Source organism: Apis dorsata, unplaced genomic scaffold, assembly GCF_000469605.1.
Source record: "Apis dorsata unplaced genomic scaffold, Apis dorsata 1.3 scaffold_163, whole genome shotgun sequence".
Taxonomy (NCBI): Eukaryota; Metazoa; Arthropoda; class Insecta; order Hymenoptera; family Apidae; genus Apis; species Apis dorsata.
In genome coordinates, this window is record NW_006263452.1 from 93,860 (window position 1) to 119,106 (window position 25,247).

The window sequence follows — 25,247 nt, forward strand, 5'->3', positions numbered from 1 at the left end:
TCAAAAACAGAAGCTTTATATTATATGGGTATATTAATGAGTATTGGAGCTGTTGTATCATGTATCACATTTGTTATGATTGAACCTTTGTGCAAAAAGTATAAACTATTTATACAGATATTATAAAAAATGATTTTTTATGATTTTGATTTATCTCTTAAATATTTTTAGATTTAATGAACGTAAGGTAATGCTATGGGGTGGATTTTTATTCATGGTAATAGGAAGAATTTTATGTATTCCATGGGGACCAGGTCCTCCAAAAATTGCTTATCTGGAATGTAAGTATACATTATATATGAACATAGCATCTTATTTATATTATATATCATATTTAATAATTTTAAAATATTAAATCAATTTTAAAGTTGTTAGATAAAATAATTAAAAATAATATATGTTTAATGTATTTTTGAATATTATATATTTATTATATTTTATAGCATTTAATAATATTACAAAAGATTCCAATGGCACAGAAATTGTAGGATGTCCAAGTACTCAAGAATGGTGTAACTATACACCACAACTTACACCTATACAGTTTTTTATTGGATATGGATTCACTACTATAGGATATCCATTAGGTATTACTTTAATACAAACTATCTTCAGTAAAGTATTAGGACCTCGTCCACAAGGTGTTTGGATGGGTTTTATGACAGGTGCTGGATGCGCTTCTCGTGTCTTAGGTCCAGTATTTGTTAGTGTAATTTATACTCGTTTTGGAACATATCATACCTTTGGTATCACTGGATTAACATTAATAGTATGTATGTCATGGTTACAAATTGTAAACAAACGATTAGTTCCACCAAAAGCAACAATTCTATCAAAAGATATGGAAATTCCATTAGTTCATCTCAAATCTAATGATATTCAAGATTTAAATGATGCACAAAAATACAATAAAAATGAGGAATGTGATAAAATGTAGTAAATAATACACTCTAAAAGAAAAATTTTAATTTTTATAAGATTATATAAATATATATTGAACAACAATTTAGAATTACAGTATATAAATGCAATTATTATATAAAATTTAAGTATATTTTTTATGGATATTTACAGATTTTTAATACATGTTTTAAATATATAACTCATAGGTTATAAATAAATATATAAAAAATGAAAGAATATAATTAAGATTATGAAGATAGTTTTTAGAACAACACAAAAAAATTTTTATAATGAATTTGTTTTTTACAATCAAATTATTATTATATAATTTGAATTTTATTTAAAAATCAAAATTATATGTATAGTACAATATTGTCAATAATTTATATTTAATAGTTATGCTAAAAAAAAAAGAAATAGAAATTTATGATCAAGCATATAAAAATTACAAGTATAATAAATTTTTAAATACTCAATAATTTTATAACAAAAAAAAAATATATAATATAAAAGTTTTTAAATTTATATAAATATTCATTTCATATGAAAAGACTGATATTTTGCTCAATTTATATCTAAAAATAAGGGTGCTATGAAATTTGAAGATTGCAAATGCCTTTTATCAAATAATCTGAATTTGTACTTACCACAAATAATTGAATGAGAATTTATATTTGAATAAACTCAGTGAAAATTATAAATTAAAAAAGTTATATATATAAGATTTACACAATAAAGAATTTTAAATTTTGATAATTAATATAATCATTTAAAATTAAATAAAATTATAATTTTAGTGAAATAAGTATAAAGTGTATGTATGTTTTCTAAAATAATTATATTCATAAATAATGTATACAATAAAGAATATGGTGAAGCAATATATATATTGTATTAAGAAATTAGGATTTCAACTTCAGATTTATGAAAATTAATTAAAATCATAAAACATATTTAAATTTATTTGTATATCTTAATGAAAGTAAAAATTATTTAATTGTCAATTACTATGACAATTTAATGTCTTACAATTGTTGGTATAGATATTGTAAAAATGAAAAATAATTTTTACAAAAAGTTAAAAATTACTATAAATACATACATTTTGTATAAATGCATGTTTTTATAGAAGTTGAATTATTTTAAGTTATAAAAAACATTAACATGTATTCTTAGAATTATATGACTGAAATGGTTGATTTTATATAAATAACACTTATAATTAATCTTTTTTCTTTGGTTTCTTGGGATTACGTGATCGAGATTTAGCTTTACAAAGAGGACAGATTGGTGCATTTCTATGAATTTGTTGGTGACATGATAAGCATGATTTCATAGGAGGTGGTTGTTGCCTAAAAACAAAGATAAAATGTAAAAACTAATATATTAATATACATAATATATTTTTGTTATTGAGATTTATAAAATCAAATATATATCTGATTTAAAATTAATTTGATAACTTATATATTATATAGTAATATAATATAAAATTGCGATATACCAGTGGTACCTGAATGTTGGAGCAGGTGGGCCTGGGGCTGGTGGTAATGGTCTTGGTTCTGGCTTACTTGGACCTTGAAGAGGTTGAGGAGCAAGAAAAGGTGTTGAACCACCTGGATGACCAGGATGATGTAAAGTAAGAGGAGGTAATAAATCTTCTCCTCTTACTTCTACTCTCCATTCTGCTTTTTGCATTGGACGGTCAAAATAACTGTAAACAAATAATTTTTTTAATAATAATCCAATTGATATAATATATATTTGTTTTATATTTAACTTACTCTGGTGAAATGAGATCAGATTCTGTTTCATATAATTCTGGTAATCTTTCCAATCCTAAAAATTCTCTACGCATACGATCAATATCATGTTTTAAAGGTTGATAATCATTATTGTGAATTAATTTTGCAGTCTCTCTTGCTTTATTTCTAGCTTCTTCTGCTTGTTTAATAACAGCTTCCATCTAATACAATTATAAAAATAGTTATATATAATTTATTTGAAAATACAATATTAAATCTATATTTTATCATACCGCATTTATATCTGCATGTATTTGTCGTAATTCTTCAACATGTGCCATTTTTTCTTGCATAAGAAGATCCATTTCTTGTTTATATTCCAGTAAACATTTTTCTTCTTGTTCAGTCTGTTCTACTTCTTGCAAAATTCTTTGCTTCATTTTTTCCAATTGAAGTGTTTTTGACCTAACAAAATAAATATATTTTAAAACTTTTTTTCACAAAAAATAAATTGAATCATACTACTATTTATTATATTGTTATATGTTATTTTAAAACAATTATTTAAAAATTTTTAAATTATTTAAAAAATTATATCATATTTAAAAAAGAATTCATATAGATGAACAAAATTTTATAAGTACTTAATGTCTTTCAACGCTTCTAGTTTTGCAAAAATAACCGTAGTTTCAGTGGCTGACATCATTAAACTCTTCCTAATACTTTTGTTTAGACAAACTTTGTCAAATGGAAGATAATTTGTTTATAAAATAAATGCAACAAGCTCAGAAATAAAATTTCTTTCGTCAAGGCATCCCGAATAAAATATTTAGGATAGAATTGTTAGGATTCTGTATATGCACTATATTTTCATTGAAAACGAATAAAATCGTTATATTTGTAATTATGTTTTTAGAAATTAACCAATTTCGTTGACATTCAACACAATGAACATAATTAATATCATAAATTACAGTGACAGATGTCTTTTTATAGATTAGAAACAACAAATTCTAAAATACAGATGGATGTACACGCCGTTCAACGATACATCGGTGAACTAACAAAAGAGCGGTTTATTTTGAAAATGTATAAGATAAATAGATTTAACAACATTTTACCGCAATCTAATAAAATTAATTATGAAAATTGGATACAAGAAAGTATATAAGTTTAAAATGTTCAACACATAAAAAATTTATTATCAAAACTTGTTATCATATTTTGATAAATTAATTTTATTCTTGAATTTTATTACTATACTAATTAATCATCTTTATTTATTAATCTATTAAAATTCATTAAAAATTATTCAATTAAAATATATAATCGATTATAAATAAATTGTGCATATATTATCTATAAATAAATTTAGAATATCTAAATATAAGAATTTGAAACTCAATTGATAACTTCATCAAATTTTACGACAGTAAGCGATATTTTCCTACTTGCAATCTTAATAAAGATTCTTTTCCTAAACAAAATCGTTTAATAATATTTGATATTTTCTGCGAGTTAGCGAAAAATCTAGATTATCAATCTTTGTACAAATATCTATATATCTCATATATAGGTAAAATTATATATTGACGCTTTCAAATGGAGCGCGCATATCTCTAGTCATGTATCTCTTTGAAAAGATTTCTTCATGACGATTCATCGAGGAATCGTGACGGAATCTTAGTCAGCAATCGGTATCGCTTATGCGCGGGATCGATCTTATTGAAATGCGATCAGTCATGAATAGTTAATCAATCTCGGACTGAAATCATTTCAATTCAACCGGGACACGGTCAACAAATCTATATTGTAATCTTTAGTGATTTTTCAAGAATTCATGAGACAAGGAGGATAGTCATGACCAATACATCGTAAGTTTTATTTTCTTCGATGTCTCGTAGAATGAATGGCGTTTGTAAAAGACATAATGGAACCGAACAGATATCGTGAATGGAACCGACGAAGAGATACGTATAGATATCTAATATTTTACAAAATGTTATTTAGAAGCGGAGAATTGTTCCAGCTTTTACAATAATCCAGATAAAAGAAAGAGAAAGAAAGAGCCAAATTGGAAAAGTACCATGGTTGGTGATTATGATGATTTTATGTTTCTCCCTTGATTTTTTTCTATATATACCGTCCAGTACAGTATATATTAGTCGTCCTTCTACTTAATACTGAGTACTTTTCCTGCCGCATTTGTATGACTAAACATTGACAAACTTTCAAGTGTTTGAAGCTTCACGAACTATGAGAATATAGGACAAAGAAGAGATACCCTGGGAGACGTGAAGTTAAGCAGTTTCAACGGATTCCTCGCTGCGCACGCGGAGGGGAATAATTTTTCCTTTTTAACGGCGACCTCTCTTTTCGTGTGTATTAGACGAGTTTCTACGCGGAAGCATTATGGGGTCCAGAATGGGATCCAAAATGGGATCCAGAATGGGATCTAGAATGTAAGTAATTCACATAGATGCTTATTTTCAAATTTTTATCTTTCTCTTCCTCGTTTGTCGGACACGCTGCATGTAACGAATATAAAAGGATTAACGAATGATCTTATGAATAATTGTGCATTGTACAGTTAAATTCCGATAATATAAAATAGAAATTTCTATACAAATACGTTTGTCATCGAATTTTGATTTGATTTGAACTTTCGTGTTTTTTGAACGATTTTCCTTTAATTTCGCAAATCATCGATTGCAACTTTCTCGTGTTTACAAACGATTTTAATTGAAACATGTGTCTCTGAAGATGTGATCAACATTTTCAGTCATGAATTGTTTAAAAATAATGTTTTCATACTCTGTGTTAGGATAGATCAATATGTGGAACATGTATATACATTATTTATCACGTTTCACAAACGAGGACGTATCGTGATCGTTTTTATCTTGTCAAATTTTTTTATAAATATCATTCGTTTAATCAATGCGCTAATAAAGCGTACTTTCGATATTTTCGTGGGACAAAAAGAATAGTGACGCGCAGTCGATGATTTCTCTCTCTCGAAAAAAACTCTGTTATGATAATCATCGTGATAATCGTGGAAATGATGGCAAGGCTTGAAGATAGTATTATGTTAAGTTGATAATTACAACGCTTCTTTGTTGCATTGAATTATGGGATAATTGGCGCAACGATGAATAGTGAAATGAGTTGAGAAACTGACTGATACGTACTATATTAAGATGTATGTATCATATAATTTATTTCGCATTTATTCAAATTCCATAATATTTATTTTTATCGTATCATCTATATGCCATTAATCTCAGAAAATTATTTTTTTTGAGTTTCATATCGAAATTCATTAAATAAACCGTTACAAAATTTTATTTTGGAAAAATTCAATCAAGGATACATATACATATTGTAGTTTTAAATTACAATTAATTTCATCAAATAATCAAATGTTGAAAAAGAAAATATATAATAATCATTATACCAATCATCAAACTATGGTGATATATAAACAAAGAATATATTAAAAAAAGAAAAACATAAAAGATGGATATTAATTATGAATCTTTATATCAAACTTAAATATAGTAATATTCATTGAAATCTGTCAAGATGTAAACGCAATTTGAATCCCGATACAAAATATTTTTACGAGGTTAATTAATAAACTTGGTATTTTGTTTCATGATTTGCATCTGTCTAAATATGCGGATTTTCTTTCTCGTTTTTTATCGATGGTTAAAAATATCACATAATAAAGATAGGCATTCATAAGTCAGAGTTTGTTAACCATCTGGCCAAATACGCTAAAACTGAGTGGAAATCAGGACACACCAGTTTAGGCTCATTTATCTTGCCATTATGCTTCGTTGACTAATTCGCGCGGGGAATCATTAGTGTCGAAAGTAATTTTCAAAATGTTTATAAAATTTATTCCTATTTAATAAATAAACAACGAGATTTTCAATCGTGTTAATTCACGTATTCCGTTTGTGATCTCTTTTTTTCATTTTTTTTTGTTTGATTTTATTTTTGATTATATTTTTTGTTTCGTTTTAATTGAATAATATGAGTAATTCGATATAAAATTGTATAATTTTATTTAAGTGAAATATTAATAAAAGAATGAAAAAATGTTACTTGGACGAAATAAAATAAATAATTTTTTTTCTTCAATTTTCGTAAAGTTTAATTTTTCAAAGATAAATAATTGAAAAATAATTAATCCCGATTTTTCTTTGTTTATTTATTTTATTGATTGTTTCGTGTAGATAAAATTTTTGTATTAATACTTAAGATAAATACTTAATGATGAATACAGTTCACGATATGCATCACAAGAAGACAAAAAATAATTGATGCATACTTTATTGAAGATTTGATTTATAATTAGAATTAATTTAATATGTATTCAAAAATGTAATCATGGATCGCTTATTTTATTTTTGGATTAATGTTCTAAGTTCCAAGTTTGCCAAATTGACAAAACAATTTCTTAACAAAGCGAGAATTATCTTCCATGAAATTTTTAACGTGATAAACCTATTTACTTTTGTAGAAATTTTGTATTTCATTTATGATCGATGATTATTTTATATTAAAAAGATTACTAAAACTGATTTTCTTATATAAAATATTAAATAATTACGACTTATCAGTTGTCACCATATAAATATATTATCACTTGTTTAATGAATGCAGCTTTTTTTCAATGATCATGATAAAAATTTATTGTTATCTAATTTATTTTTTTCTATCCCCATCAAAATTTTTTTAATTGAGTCAACAAACGTTATTTGATTCTACAAGTTGAAGTAGTCTACAAATAATGATTTACTTTCTCATGTTTTTCTTTTTATTTTAAAAATCTTTCTTTTTATTATTTATTTTTTATTATTTTTTATTATTCGCATCTGAATTTTAATATAAGATGTAAAACAAATTTGTAAAAATGATCGAATTTGTGTCAATTACGAAAGAAATTATTTATCGAATGTTCAATAAATCATATTCAAATAATTCAAATAATTATTACTAAATAATGTGATTATGTTTTTTTATTATGTTTAAAATTTAATATCAGAATCAGTAAAAAAATTAAAATCTGTACTTATTTTTCTTTCATTTCTTAACTATCATGTTGTTAAGAATAATAAGAATATCCTCATCTTCTCATGTAAGGCAATCATAATTTTTAACCTACTTTTATTACAAGATATTTAATTTAATATGACATACTTCTTTCTACAAGATTCATCCTTCAGTTACGGGATCTATGGATCAATTTCAAACGTTATATTAAAAAGTGTACGAACGCAATTGTGTATTTATCGATATCGATGATACAATCGGAATGATAGCTTACACATATCCAATTGAAATACTAGCACATAAAAAGAGAGAAAAAAGCTTAACTATTATAATAAAATTTATCAAAAAAACTGAAATTCAAAAATTAAACTTGAAATTTATTACAAATTCCATTTCCTGTATATTCATTTCTTATAATCACTAATGGCGGTCTTCCGTTATTCCTGTTCATTATTTCTTGATTAATAATTTATCGAATAAACAAGTTTTTTTTTATTTTATATATTTAATTCCAATTTTTTCCATTCATCTTTTATTCTCATAATTAAAACAAAATTTTGTTATAAAAACCGATTTCATTTAAATTTGTTAAATTATTTCATTTTTTTCATCGATCCACCGGAACATAGCGGATGAAACAGGAAATCGGGCCAGACAGATCGGCAGAGATCAACGAAAATGGACTGCTGATATCGGCTTTCAATTTTGTCCGATCGAACCCTGGGTAAAAACCGATTTTTTTCCATAGACCAGTTGCACATAACGGTCGATGTAACAATAAACCGTCGCACGTTAGTTGCAACTAAGCTGTCGCATCCGGTCTAAGCCGGCGTAAACCAGTTTTATTTGATTTTTCTCCGGTTGTTTTCGATGAACTGAATAAGACAAAAATACGCACACATGAGTAAGCGTGAGCGTGAGCTATGCACGTTTCGTCTTATCGGTCGTGTTATCTATCGATGTGTGTCAACCGCGGGAAATTGTGCATGCACGATTTTTTTCTGCCCACGTGATTCGAACAATCATATTCGAAGACGGAGAAAAACCCGCCACTTTTCAAAATATAATCGTTGCGCGCCACGTCGGAGAACAGTAGCGGGACGTTTGACCTGGCGATTTTCTTCCTTTGTGTCGCGATATTTTTAGAGATTGTTTTCGAAGAAGTTTCCATTTTTGTTTAGAAAGCGATGTTTCAGTATTCCGGTTTTTAACAGCATTTTTAAAGTGATTTGTGAGTTGTAACTATTTAGTAACTTTTTATTAATCTTGTAATTATTTTTGTATAAAATTTTATAATGAATATTTTGAGATAAGGAATTCAATATTTATTGCATTCATTTGTATCGTATGTTTATTGCATATTAAATATTTCTTTGGTATTTTTAAGATTTTAACATTTTAATATTTTTTTCTTCTAAGTTTTTGCAGAATTTTGGATCATAATCTAGATATAAAATTTTATGTTTGTTTTAATTTATCAAAAATGATTTGATTTTTTTGCATAACTCGAGGAAGAGATTGTAGATTATTTAGATGTTATAAAAGGATGTGAAAGATAGCGATTCGAGAAAGATTGGAGAATATTGATTCAGAAATATTTAGAACCGTATTTCAAAACCGTAGCTTGCAATTGCGATTATTTGGTTTGACGTGTCTTATATTAGCGGGACGATAATGAATAATATCTCATCTTTTTAACCATAGGCGAGTGGTTAACAAAAAATATTTGAAGTTATATTGTATTTAATAATTCTAAGATTTGCCACGAAGTGGCAAATAATAAATTATGTTTATTTTAAGGAGATGATTAATTTTTTATCATAATTTATATTTTATTAATTTAGTTATATTTATAATTTTTCTCGATTTTTTAATAATATTTTGAATATTTAAACATATAATGAGTTCGAGACAAGAAAGATAATAATTGTCATTTCTTTAATTCTAAAAAACGATTCGAATAATTGAAAGAATTATATCAAAAAAAACAAAGCTAGATAATTTTTCAAAATTATAAATTTTGCGAAAATGGCGGTTAAACGATCATTTAATAGCGGCTATAAGCTCAAGGACCGACATAATATTCTTCAAAGATTATGTAATTGCCAGATACGATCAGTAATTAGATAGTTTGAAAAGGTACAACTGTTAAAACCCGGAATTTCAATAATTAACCGATACCTAGTAAACCGTGAAGCACGTATTCCGGTGATATTTTACGTAACATAAGCACTTTCTGCATCGAATGTTTCTAAACATTGTTTCATTAATCAAACTATGATTATGATAATTCATAATGAATTTCCAATTTTTTTCTTTAAATAGATAGATCATTGCGCAACAATCTGTCCATTTATCACCTCTTTTATTCTCTATTCTAACATCGAGCATGAAATCGAAATAAACAAAATTAAGAAAACCATCGAATAAGTTACTCGAAATATATTTCTATTCCGTCAACGATATTTTATCATTTTTCAAACATCTTTATCACCTGGTTATTTGTATACATAAAGCCTGCATGCCATAAGTTTTCGAAATGGACAATGGTTATTTCATGGCGGACGACAATGTTTCACGTGAAAGCTGCATGGCACGATCTGACATGGTAGAACTAGCGTGGCCTGCTGAAAGTCAAGAACTTAAGAAGGACCGAACCTTCCCCTCTCCGTTCTGTTTCACTTCTCCCACTGCCCCTTCGATGGTCAACGGGGACAGAGGCAGAAAGTCTGTGGCATACGTTTACCTTGGAAGACAGTTGCTGCAGCAACAGAACAGTCTGTGATCGTTTGACGATGTGCTATATTGCCATTTGACACGTGTCGATTCGCGATTTTTTTTACTTAATCGTGGTCGCGAAATTAACTAGTCACATATAATTAATGGACATTTGAAGAATGGCGTAGGCGATTCGCGAAAGGAAAATGAAAACCGGCTGAACACCTGTTTCGCACATGATATTTTGTTTCGAGTAACGATATATTGAGGAAGGGAACGCGCAATTTAATCGTGAGTTCAATTTCTTTTGAAATACACAATATATTTTATCGAATATATTTTTGAGAATATCGTTTCTATAAATCCTAAAATCCTTCGGTTCAATTCTTTATAAATTTTGGAATCTATAATTCGATATTTAATTTTAAATTTCTTATTATGAATGAAAGTCATCTGAATGAATGAATCATGATCGTCATTGCAATATACAGGGAATTTGATCTAGATTCATTTATCTCCTGTTTAATAGATGTTGATTTAAAGTACCGTCAAATGAATATAATTATGCTTTTCGTTTAGACGCTACTGTAAAATTGTGTCACATTCGCTGGAGACCTGGTCGGATTCAATTGTAAGTTGAATTAAGAAGAATAGAGATCAGATGGAAGCGTTTAAGTTGTTGGTTACAATTGAACGCACAATTGAACTGCGTTTCAAGGTAGACACTCGATTAGGTTTATTCCCTTTGTTACATTTGTTTGGTTCCGTCTCGTTTCGATTGATAGATTCGCGATATTACAATTGACATACTTTAATCCACTTGAGTCGATCCCCCATATGGATCATGATAATTAATAAGAGAAAAATATTTATTTATAAATCGCATCGTAAAAGTCTTTTATGAATTTATAAAGATTAATATAAAAATTTATCGAAAAAAAGATTTTTAAACATTTTTGTTGTTAATCATATGTAACAGAACTATTCGTATAAATTGGTCGGGACACAACCTGGAAAAATTTAAGAAGATGTTAAAAAGATTACTAGCAGTAACACGATATGGAGTATCGCGTAGACTTCTTTATGAAGAATTAGGAATTCCGTCGAGTCGTTTAAATTGTAAAATATATGTTAATCTCGCCATGCTTGAATAAACTAACGTGAAATTACGCATGAAGGACGTATACGATCTGATCAGCCGTGATCCATTCTTTACTTGAACGACGTATACTTTGACAATATTTTGCGTGCAACAATGTTAAACAACGTACCGTATCTTTATCTAATTATCGCCTCCGGATTTTTTTACACGATATGTAAAAATTATGTAAAAATTATTATAAAGAAAAAAAAAAGAACAATGTTATAATTGATAAAAATATAAAAAATTCTGTTCGATCATAATTATCTGTTCTTCATTTTAAATCTTTCACGTGCAACATTGCAACGCGCCTATAATGTTGCAATAATCGCAATTTATTTATCCTGAAATTTCTACAAGAATAAAAAAAAACGGCAGAATTACGTACATGCGGGTTACATATGGGCGATAAATAACAATAAACAGGATGATTTACGACGGTATTACAGAATGTGCTCATTTTCCACGGCATCATCCGCATCCATATTTATCCGGTGAGATTGAAGGGCAGTTACAATTCATTTCCACCTTGAAACGTTAAATGGTCATCGTATACTTGGTTACAGGGGAAGAGATCGTCAAGGCTTGTCATGAACGGCATATAAATGTCGCCAATGGAGATGTGCAACACTTTCAGTTCTTTTATCTCTATTAGAAAGTCAATGGCACTCTGTATAGAAAGATCGTTCTTAAATAAACATTATTAACATCCATTAATGAATCTTTGATAGGAAACAAAAATTTTTTTTTTTCTCACAAATCGTGCGATCATTCGAAGAATCCCTGAAAAAGTAATCAACGAAGACGAATCAACGAAAAAATGAATCAAAACGCAGAAAAGAATCGGTAAGTTCGATTACTTTCGATAAGAATCCAACAATGAGGAGTTCGATGACGCGTTCGTTTTCATGTATATGCAAGTGGAATGATGTGAACGCCTCCGTTTGCACTGGTTTTTCCTCTATCTCTGTTTGATGTCCAGTCGCTTCGAAGCCAGTAGAAAATCGAGATTCGCCGAGAGCAGTTGAACGTGATCGCGCGCTACAACAAACGAGCACGCGGTCATCTCGTTTACGATTTATCGGCATTTATCGGTGGACCTTAAACGCGAACATTTAATTTCATCAGAATTTTAGGCAACGGTTAGTTTTATATCAACGATTTTTTTCGCCATAACGGCGATTATGATTACCCGAGAATAAGGATCACGATTTCTCTTGGTCGATCGTTCGTTTCTGTAGCAGAGCTGACTGAATGGCAAGCGTGAAAGTTTTGTTGGCAACTGGTTTTCCATTTTTTTTTCATTTTTTTTTTCTCTTTTAGTTTTCTCTTTTTTTTTTTTCGATCGTGTTCGATACTTTTATGTAATAATACTCGTACAGAATTGCGTCGTTCCCGCGTGTGTTCCGCGAGCCATTGATATTCGAACGATGACTTGACTCAGGACGTAGGGTCAATGAGGAAACCTTGCCCATGGATCAGGTATAATTCTCAAATCTCTGTGTTTGCAGGCTGAAAAACGACGAGAAGGACAATATGAGACTATTTTGCGCGCAAAACGACGACGAATCGTCGACGATGAATTCCAAAGATGGCTCCAGAGGTAACGCTCATTTGTTTTCATAGTATAATTTCTGCTCAAAACTTGATAGTTTTAAACTTGATATTTGACAAAATAATCTTTGAAACGTAGTTCACAATTTCTTATTAATCGTCTTATTATTATACGTTAAATTGCTGAAATGCTAATTAGGTAATAAAATTCAGAAATAATTCTTATTGCAAAACATATAGATATGCAAATTTATAAAGTGTATATTAATTTTATTACTATGCAATATAAATAAACACGTAACATAGGAAAATTATTTGTTCGCGTTTAATGAATTAAAAATTGCGTTTAAAAATTTAAAGAAAAATTAATATTTCCTCGATATATAAATATATCATTCTTGATCAAATCAGATCGCAGATGAACCACAATATTAATTATCATGTCGATTAATCGTGTGCCAGGCCACCGACACGATTTGTTCAACGCGTCTGTTGGTCTTAATTAATCATAACTCGAATTAATCATTTACCATCGTGTGCCGCCTGTTGCTCGAATCGTGTGATAAGAACGTGTTCGAAGAATAACGATTTTCCGCTTATTCCACTTTTCCTTAAACAATTTATTCCGTTTGACTCGTTTCAAAGAAAAAACAAAAGATACTTAACATTCACTTAGTGACGCTGTTCATTAACAATACCTAAATCAATTAAACTAAATGAATTAGAGTGAGGTTTCTAGTCAAAGTTTAACCCAAGCGTAACGCGACAACTTCCGTTTGACCGACGATAAGGAAACGCGAAAAAGAAAATGAGAGTTCGTTTTAGCGATGACGAATCGATGGTGGTTCGTATATCTAATTAATTTTTTGGTCGTGAAACGAAACTCGTCGTAATTTAAAAAGAAATTATCTTTGCGCGCGAAGAAAGAGAGCGTGGATGATCAAATTCTTCTCTTTTCCATTTTCTTCTTATTTTTTTCCATTTTTCGCAGTTCCACGAGAGAAATATCATTGTATATCAACAGCAGACACTTGATTTTCACGATGGAATCTGTTTGCGTTAAAGATCGAGAATGTCGCGTATTCCACTCTTCCTCTTTCATTTTCTCGAATATGGGAATTTTCGAGCAGATGAATCGAACGGTATCGTTGATCGTCGGGAAATGGTATTTTCGCAGGGGACAGGAAGCAGGAAGTGGATCGCTTCGGATACTATCAAATGATCATGTTCGCGATAATCAGCCTGCCTCTGTTCTTGTCAGCAGGATTCACGCTTGCCTACGTGTTCACAGCCGGGGAAGTTAAATACAGGTACGTTACCACTGATGCAACTTGTGATTCGACCGGTGATATCTATTTTTTTTTCTCCTTCATTTTTTCCTTGTATTTTCGCATAATTTATCATGTGTATCCGCATCTCTTTTGAATCGTGAATCGCATTTCTCAAGGTAGACAGCCGTTTATGGACGAATAAATTCTTGAGAGTAGGCTTGAATAATGCGCGGCGATCAAATACAATCAGCGAGGAATAACCTAATGTACCGCGACCACGAAGATTGATCGAACATCGAAATTATGTAATCGATTACTTTATTAGCAACCCGTTAATCCTTTCGCGGTAGATGAGAATTGAAGCTTGCTGATGATGGTATGAACGCGGTATGAACAATTTTAGCGCGTTTAAAGGAAATTATCACATTCTTTGATAAATTTAATGTTTATTATTGGAATACGGATATTTTACGCAAATTGAAAATTTTTTGATCGTAATTAGGCAAGGTAATTGATAAAATAATATTCAAATTGTAATCATCTTATTTTAACTTTTAAATTAAATAACAAATATTATTATATATCATTATATATATAACAGTATATTTATTCTTGAATTTGGTTTTACGTATGAAATGGATTTGTGAAATTGATCATTTATTTCATATGCAAAATTCTAATATTTTATTTTGAATATTTTATGTCTTTTTGCATATCATTTTGCAGATTTATGTTCATTTACATTTTCTATGAATGCATAAATATCCGCAGTCTAGTCGCTATAGAATAAAATATCCTGGAATACGTGGAAATGTTGATCGTTGGTAAACTAAACGAAATTAATTTAAATTAAATTAAATTTATGAAATTTTTTTTTGATTTTTTAATTTTTAAAAATTTTTAAAAAAATTTTTTTTAAAAACTTGATGAATAATTATAATAAATACTTTAATATATATCTCTTTTTTCAATCTTTTTTCATAACTTAAAAAAAAATGTTCTTTAATATATAATCGTGTGACAGGTGTACGGTGCCAGAATGCGAGAATTCATCGAACACGCAATTCAACGTGCCTTGGATGATTGATTCCGTCCCGGATGTATCCGAGACGTCCAAATGTATCCGTTATGTCGTACAAAATCACACAGGGACGTGCACAAACGAAACCATTTTCGGTAACGTTACCAGAAGGTGCGATTCATGGATCTACGATCCATCCGAGAATACGATTCAAAGCGAGGTAAAAATCTGTTTTAATCCTTTGATCGATTAAAATTAACCAGCTCGAAACAATTCACGTTATTCGTTATTCGTTATTTTATCGTTACAGTGGGACATTACCTGTGACACCAATCGATGGAAACTCACTCTTGTGGGCACGGTAAATAACATCGGTCAATTCGTCGGGCTGATCTTTGCCGGCTACATATCAGACAGGTAAGAAATAATCGAAATTTACTTCGAAGGATCCTTAATTAGCCTCCATTAGATCGGATCGGATCCAGGAAATGGAGTTCTTGGTACGAATCGGATGTCTAACCACGTTCGATCGAGGAGGGGTGTGAAATAGAGGTTTTTCGATGGGCGTAACGTTTCAGCGGAGAGGATTCGATCGGATTCAACAGGTCGTTGATGTCCATCTATCGAAATCCTCTCGTAAAACGTGATAAAAATATCAGAGATGGTTAAGATTGCCGATAATCCGGTGAAATCGAAATGTAGGAAACCGAGCGGTGTGATCTATGAACTTTTTGCCGGATCCATCGTACGTAGCTCGAATTTGAGGATGCTCAGTTTTTACACCGTTTTATGGCACGTGCTCAAGAATCACCAGGGAATCGGAAACTCTGAACGGACGAGACTTTCACGAGTTGGATCGCAAATTCTAATTCGAAGTCGGGGAATACTTGAGATCGTCCAGAGGGGGGAATGTATTTAAATGAAACTGTACTTTGGACCAACTTCCCGAGATCTATGATAACGATTCGAACTTGTTTCTCGAGACATCCTCGTTTTCGAGGCAATTTCTCGTACCGATGTCAAAAATCTTCTCGATTCGTATGTATCGAAAAACATCGTTCGCCGAAGAGTTTCAAAAGTTTTTTATTCGTCGACGATAAGAAGTCGAAGAATCACCGTCGTCGCGAAACTTGTCCGCTTATGTAGGATTCTGTTACTTTTCAGATATGGAAGACGCACGATACTGACGCTCACCACATCCCTGAGCGGAATCAGCGGTCTGATACATTCCTTCTCCGTGAATTATTGGATGTTTCTCGCGTTCGAATTTATCGACGCGACTGTCGCGGCCGGTATCTACAGCGCTGGATTTATTTTAGGTGAGTTAATAACGAGGCAAAGTAAGGGAAGATGTTGGACGTGAATAATGCCGGTATAAATAACGGCCATGTTTCACATGCCATACTCGATGCAGGAACCTTTCGATATCGAAAAACGTAACCGAAGGTAACCGTAACCATGGTCGGTTCTCCGGTTTGCCATTGCCACGCTGTAATTCCTTCGATATTTCATTCGTATGGGATATAGTGTGCTTCGAAGCATACTGTGTGGAGTAATTTTAATAATTTTACGATATATCAGTGAAACATCTATTTCGTGCAATTTCATTAAAAAAACCGATTTCTCGTGGACCAGAGTCAACGTTGATCGATTTTCAGGGATGGAGATGGCAGGGGTAAGAGGCAGAGTATTAGCCAGCACAATTATCTGCTGCATGTTCGCAGTCGGTGAGATGTTACTCGGATTGATAGCGATGTGGCTTAGATCATGGCGATTGATTCTTCGCATGGTGTACGGACCGGCATTGCTGGCCATCTTATTGCCGCTTCTTATCCCAGAATCAGTCAGGTAATTTTCCTTACTTGATCGCTTAATTCGCATTGTCCGGAGGCCTCGTTAAAGATCTCGAAAAGAATTTCTTTAAACGAACGGGAGAAGTAGTCACGCGTATTACGGTCGATTAACCGGTGAATCTTTCACGTCATATATTTAATTGGATCCGATTCTCTCTTTCTCTTTGATTAATTAACGCGTATACCGTGCGTAGGCCGCTTATAATCTTAGGTTCATATCATTTTAGCGAATCACTTTCTTATCTCGTTCCTTTTTTTTTTGTGTACGCCATAGGTTATCGATAAAACGTGTCCTATACAAGCATAAAAACTATCGTTTTCCCCTTCGAACATTACTCTAGAAAAAAAAAAATGAATGAACAAACAATGAAAAAAAAAAAAAACACACACACACAATGATGCCATTTTAAAGGTGGCTATTGGCGAATGGGAAACAGGAAAAGGTGGAGAGTATATATCGAAAAATGGCGCGTATAAACGGGCTTCAAATCTCGGAAGAGGCGATCGGAGCGTTCAAAGATTTGAACATGGTGAAGACTGAAAAGGTAAGACGAATTGACAATTTTTAATAAAACCGAATTAAATTAATTACGCCTGACTAAATTTATCTTATTTTTTCAGACGGAACAAATAGTGATGACCGAAAAGAAGTCACCGATTATGCAAATATTGAATAGCTCGGTGATGCTCACTCGGTTGTTGGTGTGTTCGTTTTGCTGGTTGACGAACACTTTCGTCTATTATGGATTATCGTTGAATTCGGTGGCTTTCGCTGGTGACAAATACGTTAATTTCATATTGGTCGCCATCGTGGAAATCCCGGCTTACTTTTTGACCTGGTTTCTGACCGATTACATCGGCCGTAAAACTACTCTCTCCTCGTCTTTTTTGCTGAGCGGAGCTTTTTGCTTGGCTATACAATTCGTACCTACAGGTAAACACAAATTCATTCTTGAAATTTCTCATTCTTGTAATTTACAGCGCTATGAATACTTTTGATTAATTACAAAAGAGGATGTTAAATATCGACACATTAACTTTCTATTATTTCTTCCAGATTCATTGAACTTTCTACCATTGATTCTGTACATGGGCGGGAAATGGTGCATTACGATGTCCTTCTCGACGATTTACATTTATACAGCGGAACTGTTTCCCACAAACTTGAGACACTCCCTCCTTGGAATTTGCAGCATGACTGGCCGCATGGGGTCAATATTGTCACCGCAAACTCCTCTTTTGGTGAGTCGACTACCGCAAGAATGTACATCGCGGAGATCGATACGGACCGCTTGTTGATTGTTTGCATACTACTTCAAACAATATGGCAAAGATTCTATATCTTTACATACCATTTATCTTTTGTGTAACTTTATTTATTGCATTGTGAAATCGTTATATTGATTGATTGATTATCATCCATTCAGGAGATATTATATTTTTTATTTTCCAATTAAAATGTTATATTGTCCACGATTCCGTTTCTAAAAACAATTGCCACAGAATAGTTAGTTTTTTTTGTTTTTTTTTTTTTTTGTCTATTTACATAGCTATTTTTATGTCACAGGCACAATTTATGCCCGAATTACCATTGATACTCTTTGGATGTATGGCGCTATTCGCGGGACTGCTTTCTTTGTTCTTCCCGGAAACGTTGGGAACGAAACTTCCGGATACAGTGTGGGAGGCAGAGAATATCGGCAAAGAGCAGCAGAAGCAGGAATTGCAGGATTTGCCGTCTTAAGAACGGACGAATATATCGGGACGAGTTATAAATCCGACACGAAAAAACATATAAAAATGGAAGAAAGAGGGAGAAAAAGAAAAAAACCAACGAGACATAGAAGAGACGAGAATTAAGAAGAAATCAAATTGAGAAAAAATGAAAGAAGCAAAAGAAACGTAACATTGCAGCAATGGCTTTCAAAAGTTTCCCTTTCTTCCGGCATGAAAACTATCGACCGTGACTATTCGCTTCGCGGTTTGAAAGCTCGCGAGAGAGAGGCAGAAAAAGAGAAAGAGAGAGATGAAACATGCGGTAAAACTCCGGAAGTGAAGGGAGCTTAAGCGTACTTCTATATATGTATGTATAATACCTGCAGAATATTTGCTTGCCTTTGAAATTGACATAGTTCAATCGCGATCAATTTGCCATAAAATCGACTAGTTACAAAGAGTCGACGAGTCATCAATTGTAGAGGAAATGATAGAGGAGAATGAAAAAGTTTATCCCGAGGGAAAATTGGCATCATATTGGTAAAGAAAGTTCGGAAAATTGAAAGGTCGGAAAAATTTGAAACATTATGGAAATTTAATTCAAGAGATGATTTTTTGTTCTGGTAAAAGGATGAAATTAACTTTCAAAAAAAAAAAAAAATTCTTGTGAATAGTTATAAATTGTATAAGATATGTTCAAAATATATGATATATCTTTTTATTTTGATAATCAATTATCTATCTAATATCATTTTGATATTCAATTATTTATCTAATCTAGTATATTTGAATTCATTTTTGATTTTAGAAGATAAAAATTGGTGTCAATGATTACAATTTTATATTATTATTATATAAGATTTATATCATATTCGACATACTTTTTAAATTTAAAAAGTAAATATGTACATTTAAAATATGTTATTAATCTTACTAATTGTTTTAAAAAATCACGTTTGAAATTTATTTTATGCAATGAAACGAAATCTCCTTTGAATAAAAAAAAAAAATTTATTGCTTTTAGATTTCATTTTCGTAAATCCATGTCATGAATGATATATCTTCTGTCCAAAGATTACATGAAATATCAGTATTTTATCAATACATATTCTGCTATAAGATAAATTATATTTATTTTTAACACATCTTATAAAATGAATTACGATATTTTACTTTACATTGTCGATTTGAAGTGTTATCTTTGTTAATATTTGTTAAATTTGTTTTCACTAGTTTTAATAGTTTGAAAGTTCGTAAAATGTTAATTAAAAATATTTTTTGCGCTTTAGAAAGCGTGCTTCAAAAGTGGAGAATACTTGGAGAGCAATTGACGAAGTGATTGAAAAGCATTGCTTTTATGCAAAAATTGACATACACAATTATTATTGACCCGCTTTTTATCCGACAAATAATTACAATTTCCAAATATCAGTATATATAGCAAAATATCGATACATTGTATCACGCACAATTTACTTGCGAGTCTATGCTATTGAGTTATTTATGTATCATATTCTAACAAAAGATAAATTACTTTTTACAACAGATTTTTATCTATATGATTAATAACATGATAACAAATAAACTACATGATATAACAGAGAGCTCGATAGCATAATTAAAGATTACAATACGTGTAAATTTTGAGAAAAGAAATACTTTTAAAAAATTCTTTATTACCATTTGAATTTAAATATTCACAAGAAAATGAAATATATCATATTTATTTCGAGGGTTGATTTCACATTCTATAAATTATATTTTTACCCAAATAAAAAGTTAAATACCTGAAAAGTTTCAAATTTTTCTGTATTTTATTGAAACATTGAAATTTTTTTATAAATGAATAATTTATATTTATTGCTTACAATTACCGGATACCGCGCGAAATCGTTTCACTTTCCTTTGTTCGTATACGTCATCCGTTTCATGAATTTTTAATGCGATTAATTATAGCTCATTGCAGCCAGTTAAGGTTATCATTGACGTATCCGTGTTATCAGACGTCAAAACGTCTTCGTATAATGGGTAACGCATACATATATACGCACGTCATAGATTACCGTATGATGCTTCTTCCATTTAGGAATGAAAACATAATTATGCTCAGGAATTTACACAGTATTGCTGCATCATGTTCGTAAACATATATATTAATCGGTAATTATGTCAGGCCCTGTCTGTATTTCTGATTTAAATATTTCAGAATTATATCGATCATCTACTGCAAGGACTATAAAGCATCGTGCCATGATAATGCATCATCTAGAAAAGTGAAGTTAATAATAGTAATAATTTATAATTTCATGTATAAATATATATATATATATATTTACGTGAGAATATTATTATTCTGAACAGGAACGAATGAAGAATTAGATGAATCAGTAGACGATTTATAATACTGATGATAAATTAGCCTTAATTTTAATTATTATTATTATTTTGAGAGCGAATATGCCTACCTATTAAATATCCGTAATTCTAAACGAGTACTTCACCGATGAATATTTAATTAACTATGTACAAAGCGTATAGAATAATTGTAAGAATTGTATAAGAATATACACGGTGATATATGTCACGGTGCTGTTCCAGAGGATTATGGAGAACGATTGTATCAAGAATGATACTCGTGACGATGGAAATATTTTGTCAGGCTATTTGCAATAGCTCTTATGAAAACTGAACTATTTCAAGTGAGTATTATTAATTTGTTGCCATAGAGTATTAACTGAAATATTATGTAAATATTTACGAATACGGTGATATCTGCGTGATACGAATAATTCACAAGCTTGTACATAGAACGTCGATATCGCGTAAGATATTTCCATCGTGTTGCGAGTTGCAGAATATATATCGACCCACTTCATAAATAATCATATTTGTTAAAATCGAGATAAGAATATTCATATATAATAAGGTATACCAGACATTAATGTAACATAATAAGATGTATACATAATTCTGAATATACACAAACATTTATGAAATCTTGCTTGTTGTTAATATTACCTTCATCTGCCGGAGTTCAAAGTTCTTGCTATACTTTGAAACAGTATCTTGAGAAACTTCTATTTATACATTTAAACGTAATACTATATCTAACGTGATTTATTTTTAACCAATTAGTTTTTTATTTAAGTTAAAAAAATCCAATTTGATTCTTTCAATACAAGGTGTTGATATATTTATAGAACTTTTTTTGAAAAAATTTTAATGTAATTACTTTGATCTCTGGAATCGATCCTCAAAAATATTTCGTAAATGTATTAACAATTTATGCTGGAAATAAGATTCATTTAAAGAACTCCATTTAAAAAAAAAAGTTGATACGATTGTCGGATGATTCTCTTTATAACAAATAACTTTTATTCGACAAATTTTTCTCTTACTCTTATAATTTTTGAAGATAATTCAAATGTTTATTTATTTATTTATTTTGGATCTCCCTGTGTAATTATACTTTTTTACATAAAAATTAGGAGGAAAAAAAAAATATAAAAAAAAAAGAGACATCACAACATTGAAGATATTGACGTTTCTGAATATTCCGTATCTGTGTTCTCCTGGATTAAATGAAAGTACACCGCTATTATCTACTTTCATTTGGATGAAATGGAAGGCAAAGTTGCCTTTTGTGATGCATAAAAGAGTTAGATGCGACGCGAGATCCGGCGCTTGATATTAAAGTATTAATGCCGCGTAACACCGTTTCCATCCCCGTCCGAGGGATATTTTAATATAAACGGGGGATTTAGATATTTCACTTTGACAAATTCTCGACCTCCAACTGCTCAAAGGAAATTGAAGCTAGCCAACGACTGCAGTAGGGCCGTGTACACGCGATGCGGCTGGTTATTTTATGTTTACAGATGACTCGACATCCCATAATAAATATCGTTGCCCGGTCCACAAATCTTCGGTGCATCGCATTTGTCCCCGTTTCTTTTTTCTTATTCATGAAACCGCGCCGGACGTCCTCTCCTTTTACGTATCTTGGCGCCGTTGGCCACCGTCCCGCCTTAACATTATGAAAATCTCAATAACATCGAGAGAAATATAGCTTTACCTCATCCCTTTGTAGGTATAGAACGAAACGTTTTTCTCTAGATATATTCAGAATGAATTTCTGACGAATTCGATTGACAGAGGAACAGGGAGAATCTTAATCGAGCAAATGATAATTATTCCATTCACCGACTACTTCGATGATACTCAAAGAGATTTTCATATACAAAATTTTCATTTTTAAACGCGAAACACGTTCGAACGAAATCTCGTGATTCGTGCAGACGCGTTATCACTGTGTTTCCTTTATTACCATAAACAACGAGAAATAACGAGAACGGAACGGGAGAAACACGTTAATATTCCAATAATATTCGTAATGGATATTCAACATCGGTATTGTTTCGTTCTAACGAGGACGATAAAAATTTCCTCCCTGTTGCCTCGCAATTGTTGCGAATATATCTCTCGATGGAAGAGCCACTCTGAAACAGGGGAATTTAATTAATATAATGCACGCGGATCCGCGGCCGGGTGGTAGTTTCCTTTCATCCAGGTCTCTCGATCGGTCGAACCGAGATGAATGCATCACTGTTCACCCCTTGTGAGTCTATAAATCCGGTGCTACGCGGATTCGTGCATCGGATGCATCTTCGACGAGCGCGTATCGTGTTCGCGCACCTATGTACGTACCACCTTCATCCGGGATTAACTACATGTCCGAGGGGTGGTTGGGGGTGTTGGAGAGGGGAGGATATGCTTTCGATCCGGCTACGGTTTCCCGTACAAGCGCGTTTATCGACGACCACGCGAGAAAAGAAGAGAGATGGAGGAGAAAAAAAAAATGAAAAAGAGAAAAAGAGAATTCCAGACGTGAATAATCCTGGGGAAAAGGAAAAGGCGTATCGATACACGTTTCTTTGTTCGAAGGTAGATACGTTTCCAAACGCTACCCCTCTGGTCTCCGTGGTTGCAATCCTCGTTTGAGTTAGTGCTCTACGTCTGAGTGAGATGTTGTTATCGATACTGTTCCTGGAAAAGGATAATGAAGATACGCGAATCGTTGGTCGGAGGGAAATGAAAATCGTCTCTCTCTTTTTCTTTGCTTTCCTTTGAATTTTAACATTTTTATCGTTTCTCTTTGAATTCGTGAAAACAAGTGAATCGTGTTGGGATGTATTTGGAATAATTTTTCAATTGAATAATTCGATTACTTCTAACGGTAAAAAGAAAGACCAAAGTAGATGAAATAATCTTGAAATGATCTCGAATAATCTTCATTCAATTCCATCCTTGTATCTTTATTACGCCTAACAATTTTTCAACGTGTTTTATTCTCAAAAAATCGACCAAGTATTCTTTTTATCACGTCTGGTTTCGTTTTTAAAATATGTATTCTCATCGTGTATTTTCCGAAAGGATTGTAGAACTTTAGATGGAGAATTTCAGATGGAAACGTAGCGGGTTATAGGATTTTCAAAATTTTTAATCTCCGTGCTGCTAAAACGGAAGGTTGAAACTACAACGATGGTCAATTTTTATTTTTTTTTTTTTTACAGGAAAGCGTTCTCTCCGACCGAGGTATCGATTAAACGGTTGATAGCAATTTCCTGCAGACGGCGAGCCGATTCGTTAACACGAAAATATGATACGGATTTTATTAGCGCGTGAAATGGAAGCGATTTTGTTTCTCGCGCGGTGGCACACTTTTTTCACCGGTGCTCGCGCGATTAACGCCGTGGTCCGCGTATCGTTTTGCGTTGTTACACGGCGCGGAACAGCTGGCCGAAGAGTTCAATTTTTGTCGTGGCGGAACGGGCGACGATTTAATGAAAACACAGGCGGTCGTATTTCCATGGGGAAAAAAACCTTCGACCAAGAACAATTCCACCGTCACCTGGTGAACGTGTACACCATCGCGACCGAACGAATGGGATAAGAAACGAGCCGACAACCGGAAGATAGATTTCGAGATAAAAAATGGTAGGCTATCCACGACGTTAATGATTTGTTCTGCGAATTACACGAGTTCCTGGCTTGAAAAAATTACGGGATGAAACGAAGAGAATGAACCTTTCTATATAACTGTCTTTCTACAATATAATAAAAGTATAATAAAAGTGTAAAAATATCCAAGAAATTTAATAATACATTTTTTATCGGGAGACGCGAGAGGATTAAATTTAAAATCACGCGAATATTCGGTTAAAAAAAAAAAAAAAAAAGGAAAAAGAAAAAAAAAGAAAA

At 31.4% G+C, this 25,247-nt stretch overlaps 3 protein-coding genes and 1 long non-coding RNA gene across 8 annotated transcripts in view; 3 read left to right on the plus strand and 1 right to left on the minus strand.

Annotated features, from left to right (window-relative positions):
• LOC102675903 (major facilitator superfamily domain-containing protein 8) overlaps positions 1–949 on the plus strand; it is a 2,521-nt gene extending 1,572 nt beyond the window's left edge. The window contains exons 7-9 of the mRNA XM_031509588.1: positions 1–98; positions 172–281; positions 444–949. The exon at positions 1–98 is cut by the window's left edge and continues 15 nt beyond it. Coding sequence (XP_031365448.1) covers positions 1–98; positions 172–281; positions 444–937 — 702 coding nt within the window. The 3' untranslated portion in view covers positions 938–949. The remainder of the gene's footprint in view (positions 99–171; positions 282–443) is intronic.
• A 777-nt stretch (positions 950–1,726) lies between these two features.
• LOC102675587 (zinc finger C4H2 domain-containing protein) lies at positions 1,727–3,707 on the minus strand. 2 transcript variants are annotated; one of them, XM_006613840.2, is made up of 5 exons: positions 3,293–3,707; positions 2,942–3,113; positions 2,688–2,869; positions 2,408–2,617; positions 1,727–2,255 (listed from the first exon to the last, which is right to left on the minus strand). In XM_006613840.2, the coding sequence occupies exons 1-5, from the start codon at positions 3,352–3,354 to the stop codon at positions 2,126–2,128; spliced, it is 756 nt and encodes a 251-aa protein (XP_006613903.1). In that variant the 5' UTR covers positions 3,355–3,707; the 3' UTR covers positions 1,727–2,125. The 2 variants fall into 2 exon arrangements, with proteins under 2 accessions (XP_006613903.1, XP_006613904.1); XM_006613841.2 differs by having other exon boundaries at positions 2,417–2,617; positions 3,293–3,661.
• A 573-nt stretch (positions 3,708–4,280) lies between these two features.
• Positions 4,281–19,275, plus strand: LOC102675163 (solute carrier family 22 member 21-like). Of its 4 annotated transcripts, XM_006613836.2 has the most exons (12): positions 4,281–4,522; positions 4,885–5,086; positions 13,083–13,174; positions 14,303–14,435; positions 15,421–15,637; positions 15,728–15,834; positions 16,582–16,736; positions 17,076–17,265; positions 17,683–17,815; positions 17,892–18,204; positions 18,328–18,512; positions 18,838–19,275. In XM_006613836.2, the coding sequence occupies exons 2-12, from the start codon at positions 5,061–5,063 to the stop codon at positions 19,012–19,014; spliced, it is 1,728 nt and encodes a 575-aa protein (XP_006613899.1). In that variant the 5' UTR covers positions 4,281–4,522; positions 4,885–5,060; the 3' UTR covers positions 19,015–19,275. The 4 variants fall into 4 exon arrangements, with proteins under 4 accessions (XP_006613899.1, XP_006613900.1, XP_031365454.1 ...); XM_006613837.2 differs by lacking the exons at positions 4,281–4,522; positions 4,885–5,086 and adding an exon at positions 10,402–10,721 and having other exon boundaries at positions 18,838–19,161; XM_031509594.1 differs by lacking the exons at positions 4,281–4,522; positions 4,885–5,086 and adding an exon at positions 12,377–12,417.
• Positions 19,276–22,191: 2,916 nt separating this feature from the next.
• The window catches only part of LOC116185359, a 4,509-nt gene continuing 1,453 nt past the window's right edge, over positions 22,192–25,247 (plus strand). The window contains exons 1-2 of the long non-coding RNA XR_004150201.1: positions 22,192–23,072; positions 24,560–24,983. This is a non-coding gene — a long non-coding RNA (uncharacterized LOC116185359). The remainder of the gene's footprint in view (positions 23,073–24,559; positions 24,984–25,247) is intronic.

What these genes read in the sequence shown, in the direction of transcription:
- LOC102675587 (XM_006613840.2), bottom strand. Translation starts at nt 3,354, where the DNA reads ATGATGTCAGCCACTGAAACTACGGTTATTTTTGCAAAACTAGAAGCG. An exon ending in GAAGCGTTGAAAGACATTAA is followed by an intron (nt 3,114 to 3,292) that starts GTACTTATAAAA and finishes TTATTTTGTTAG; the next exon opens with GTCAAAAACACTTCAATTGG. An exon ending in CCAACATTCAGGTACCACTG is followed by an intron (nt 2,256 to 2,407) that starts GTATATCGCAAT and finishes CTTTGTTTTTAG; the next exon opens with GCAACAACCACCTCCTATGA.
- LOC102675163 (XM_006613836.2), top strand. Translation starts at nt 5,061, where the DNA reads ATGGGGTCCAGAATGGGATCCAAAAT. An exon ending in CTTATCCCAGAATCAGTCAG is followed by an intron (nt 17,266 to 17,682) that starts GTAATTTTCCTT and finishes GCCATTTTAAAG; the next exon opens with GTGGCTATTGGCGAATGGGA. An exon ending in TATACAATTCGTACCTACAG is followed by an intron (nt 18,205 to 18,327) that starts GTAAACACAAAT and finishes TATTTCTTCCAG; the next exon opens with ATTCATTGAACTTTCTACCA.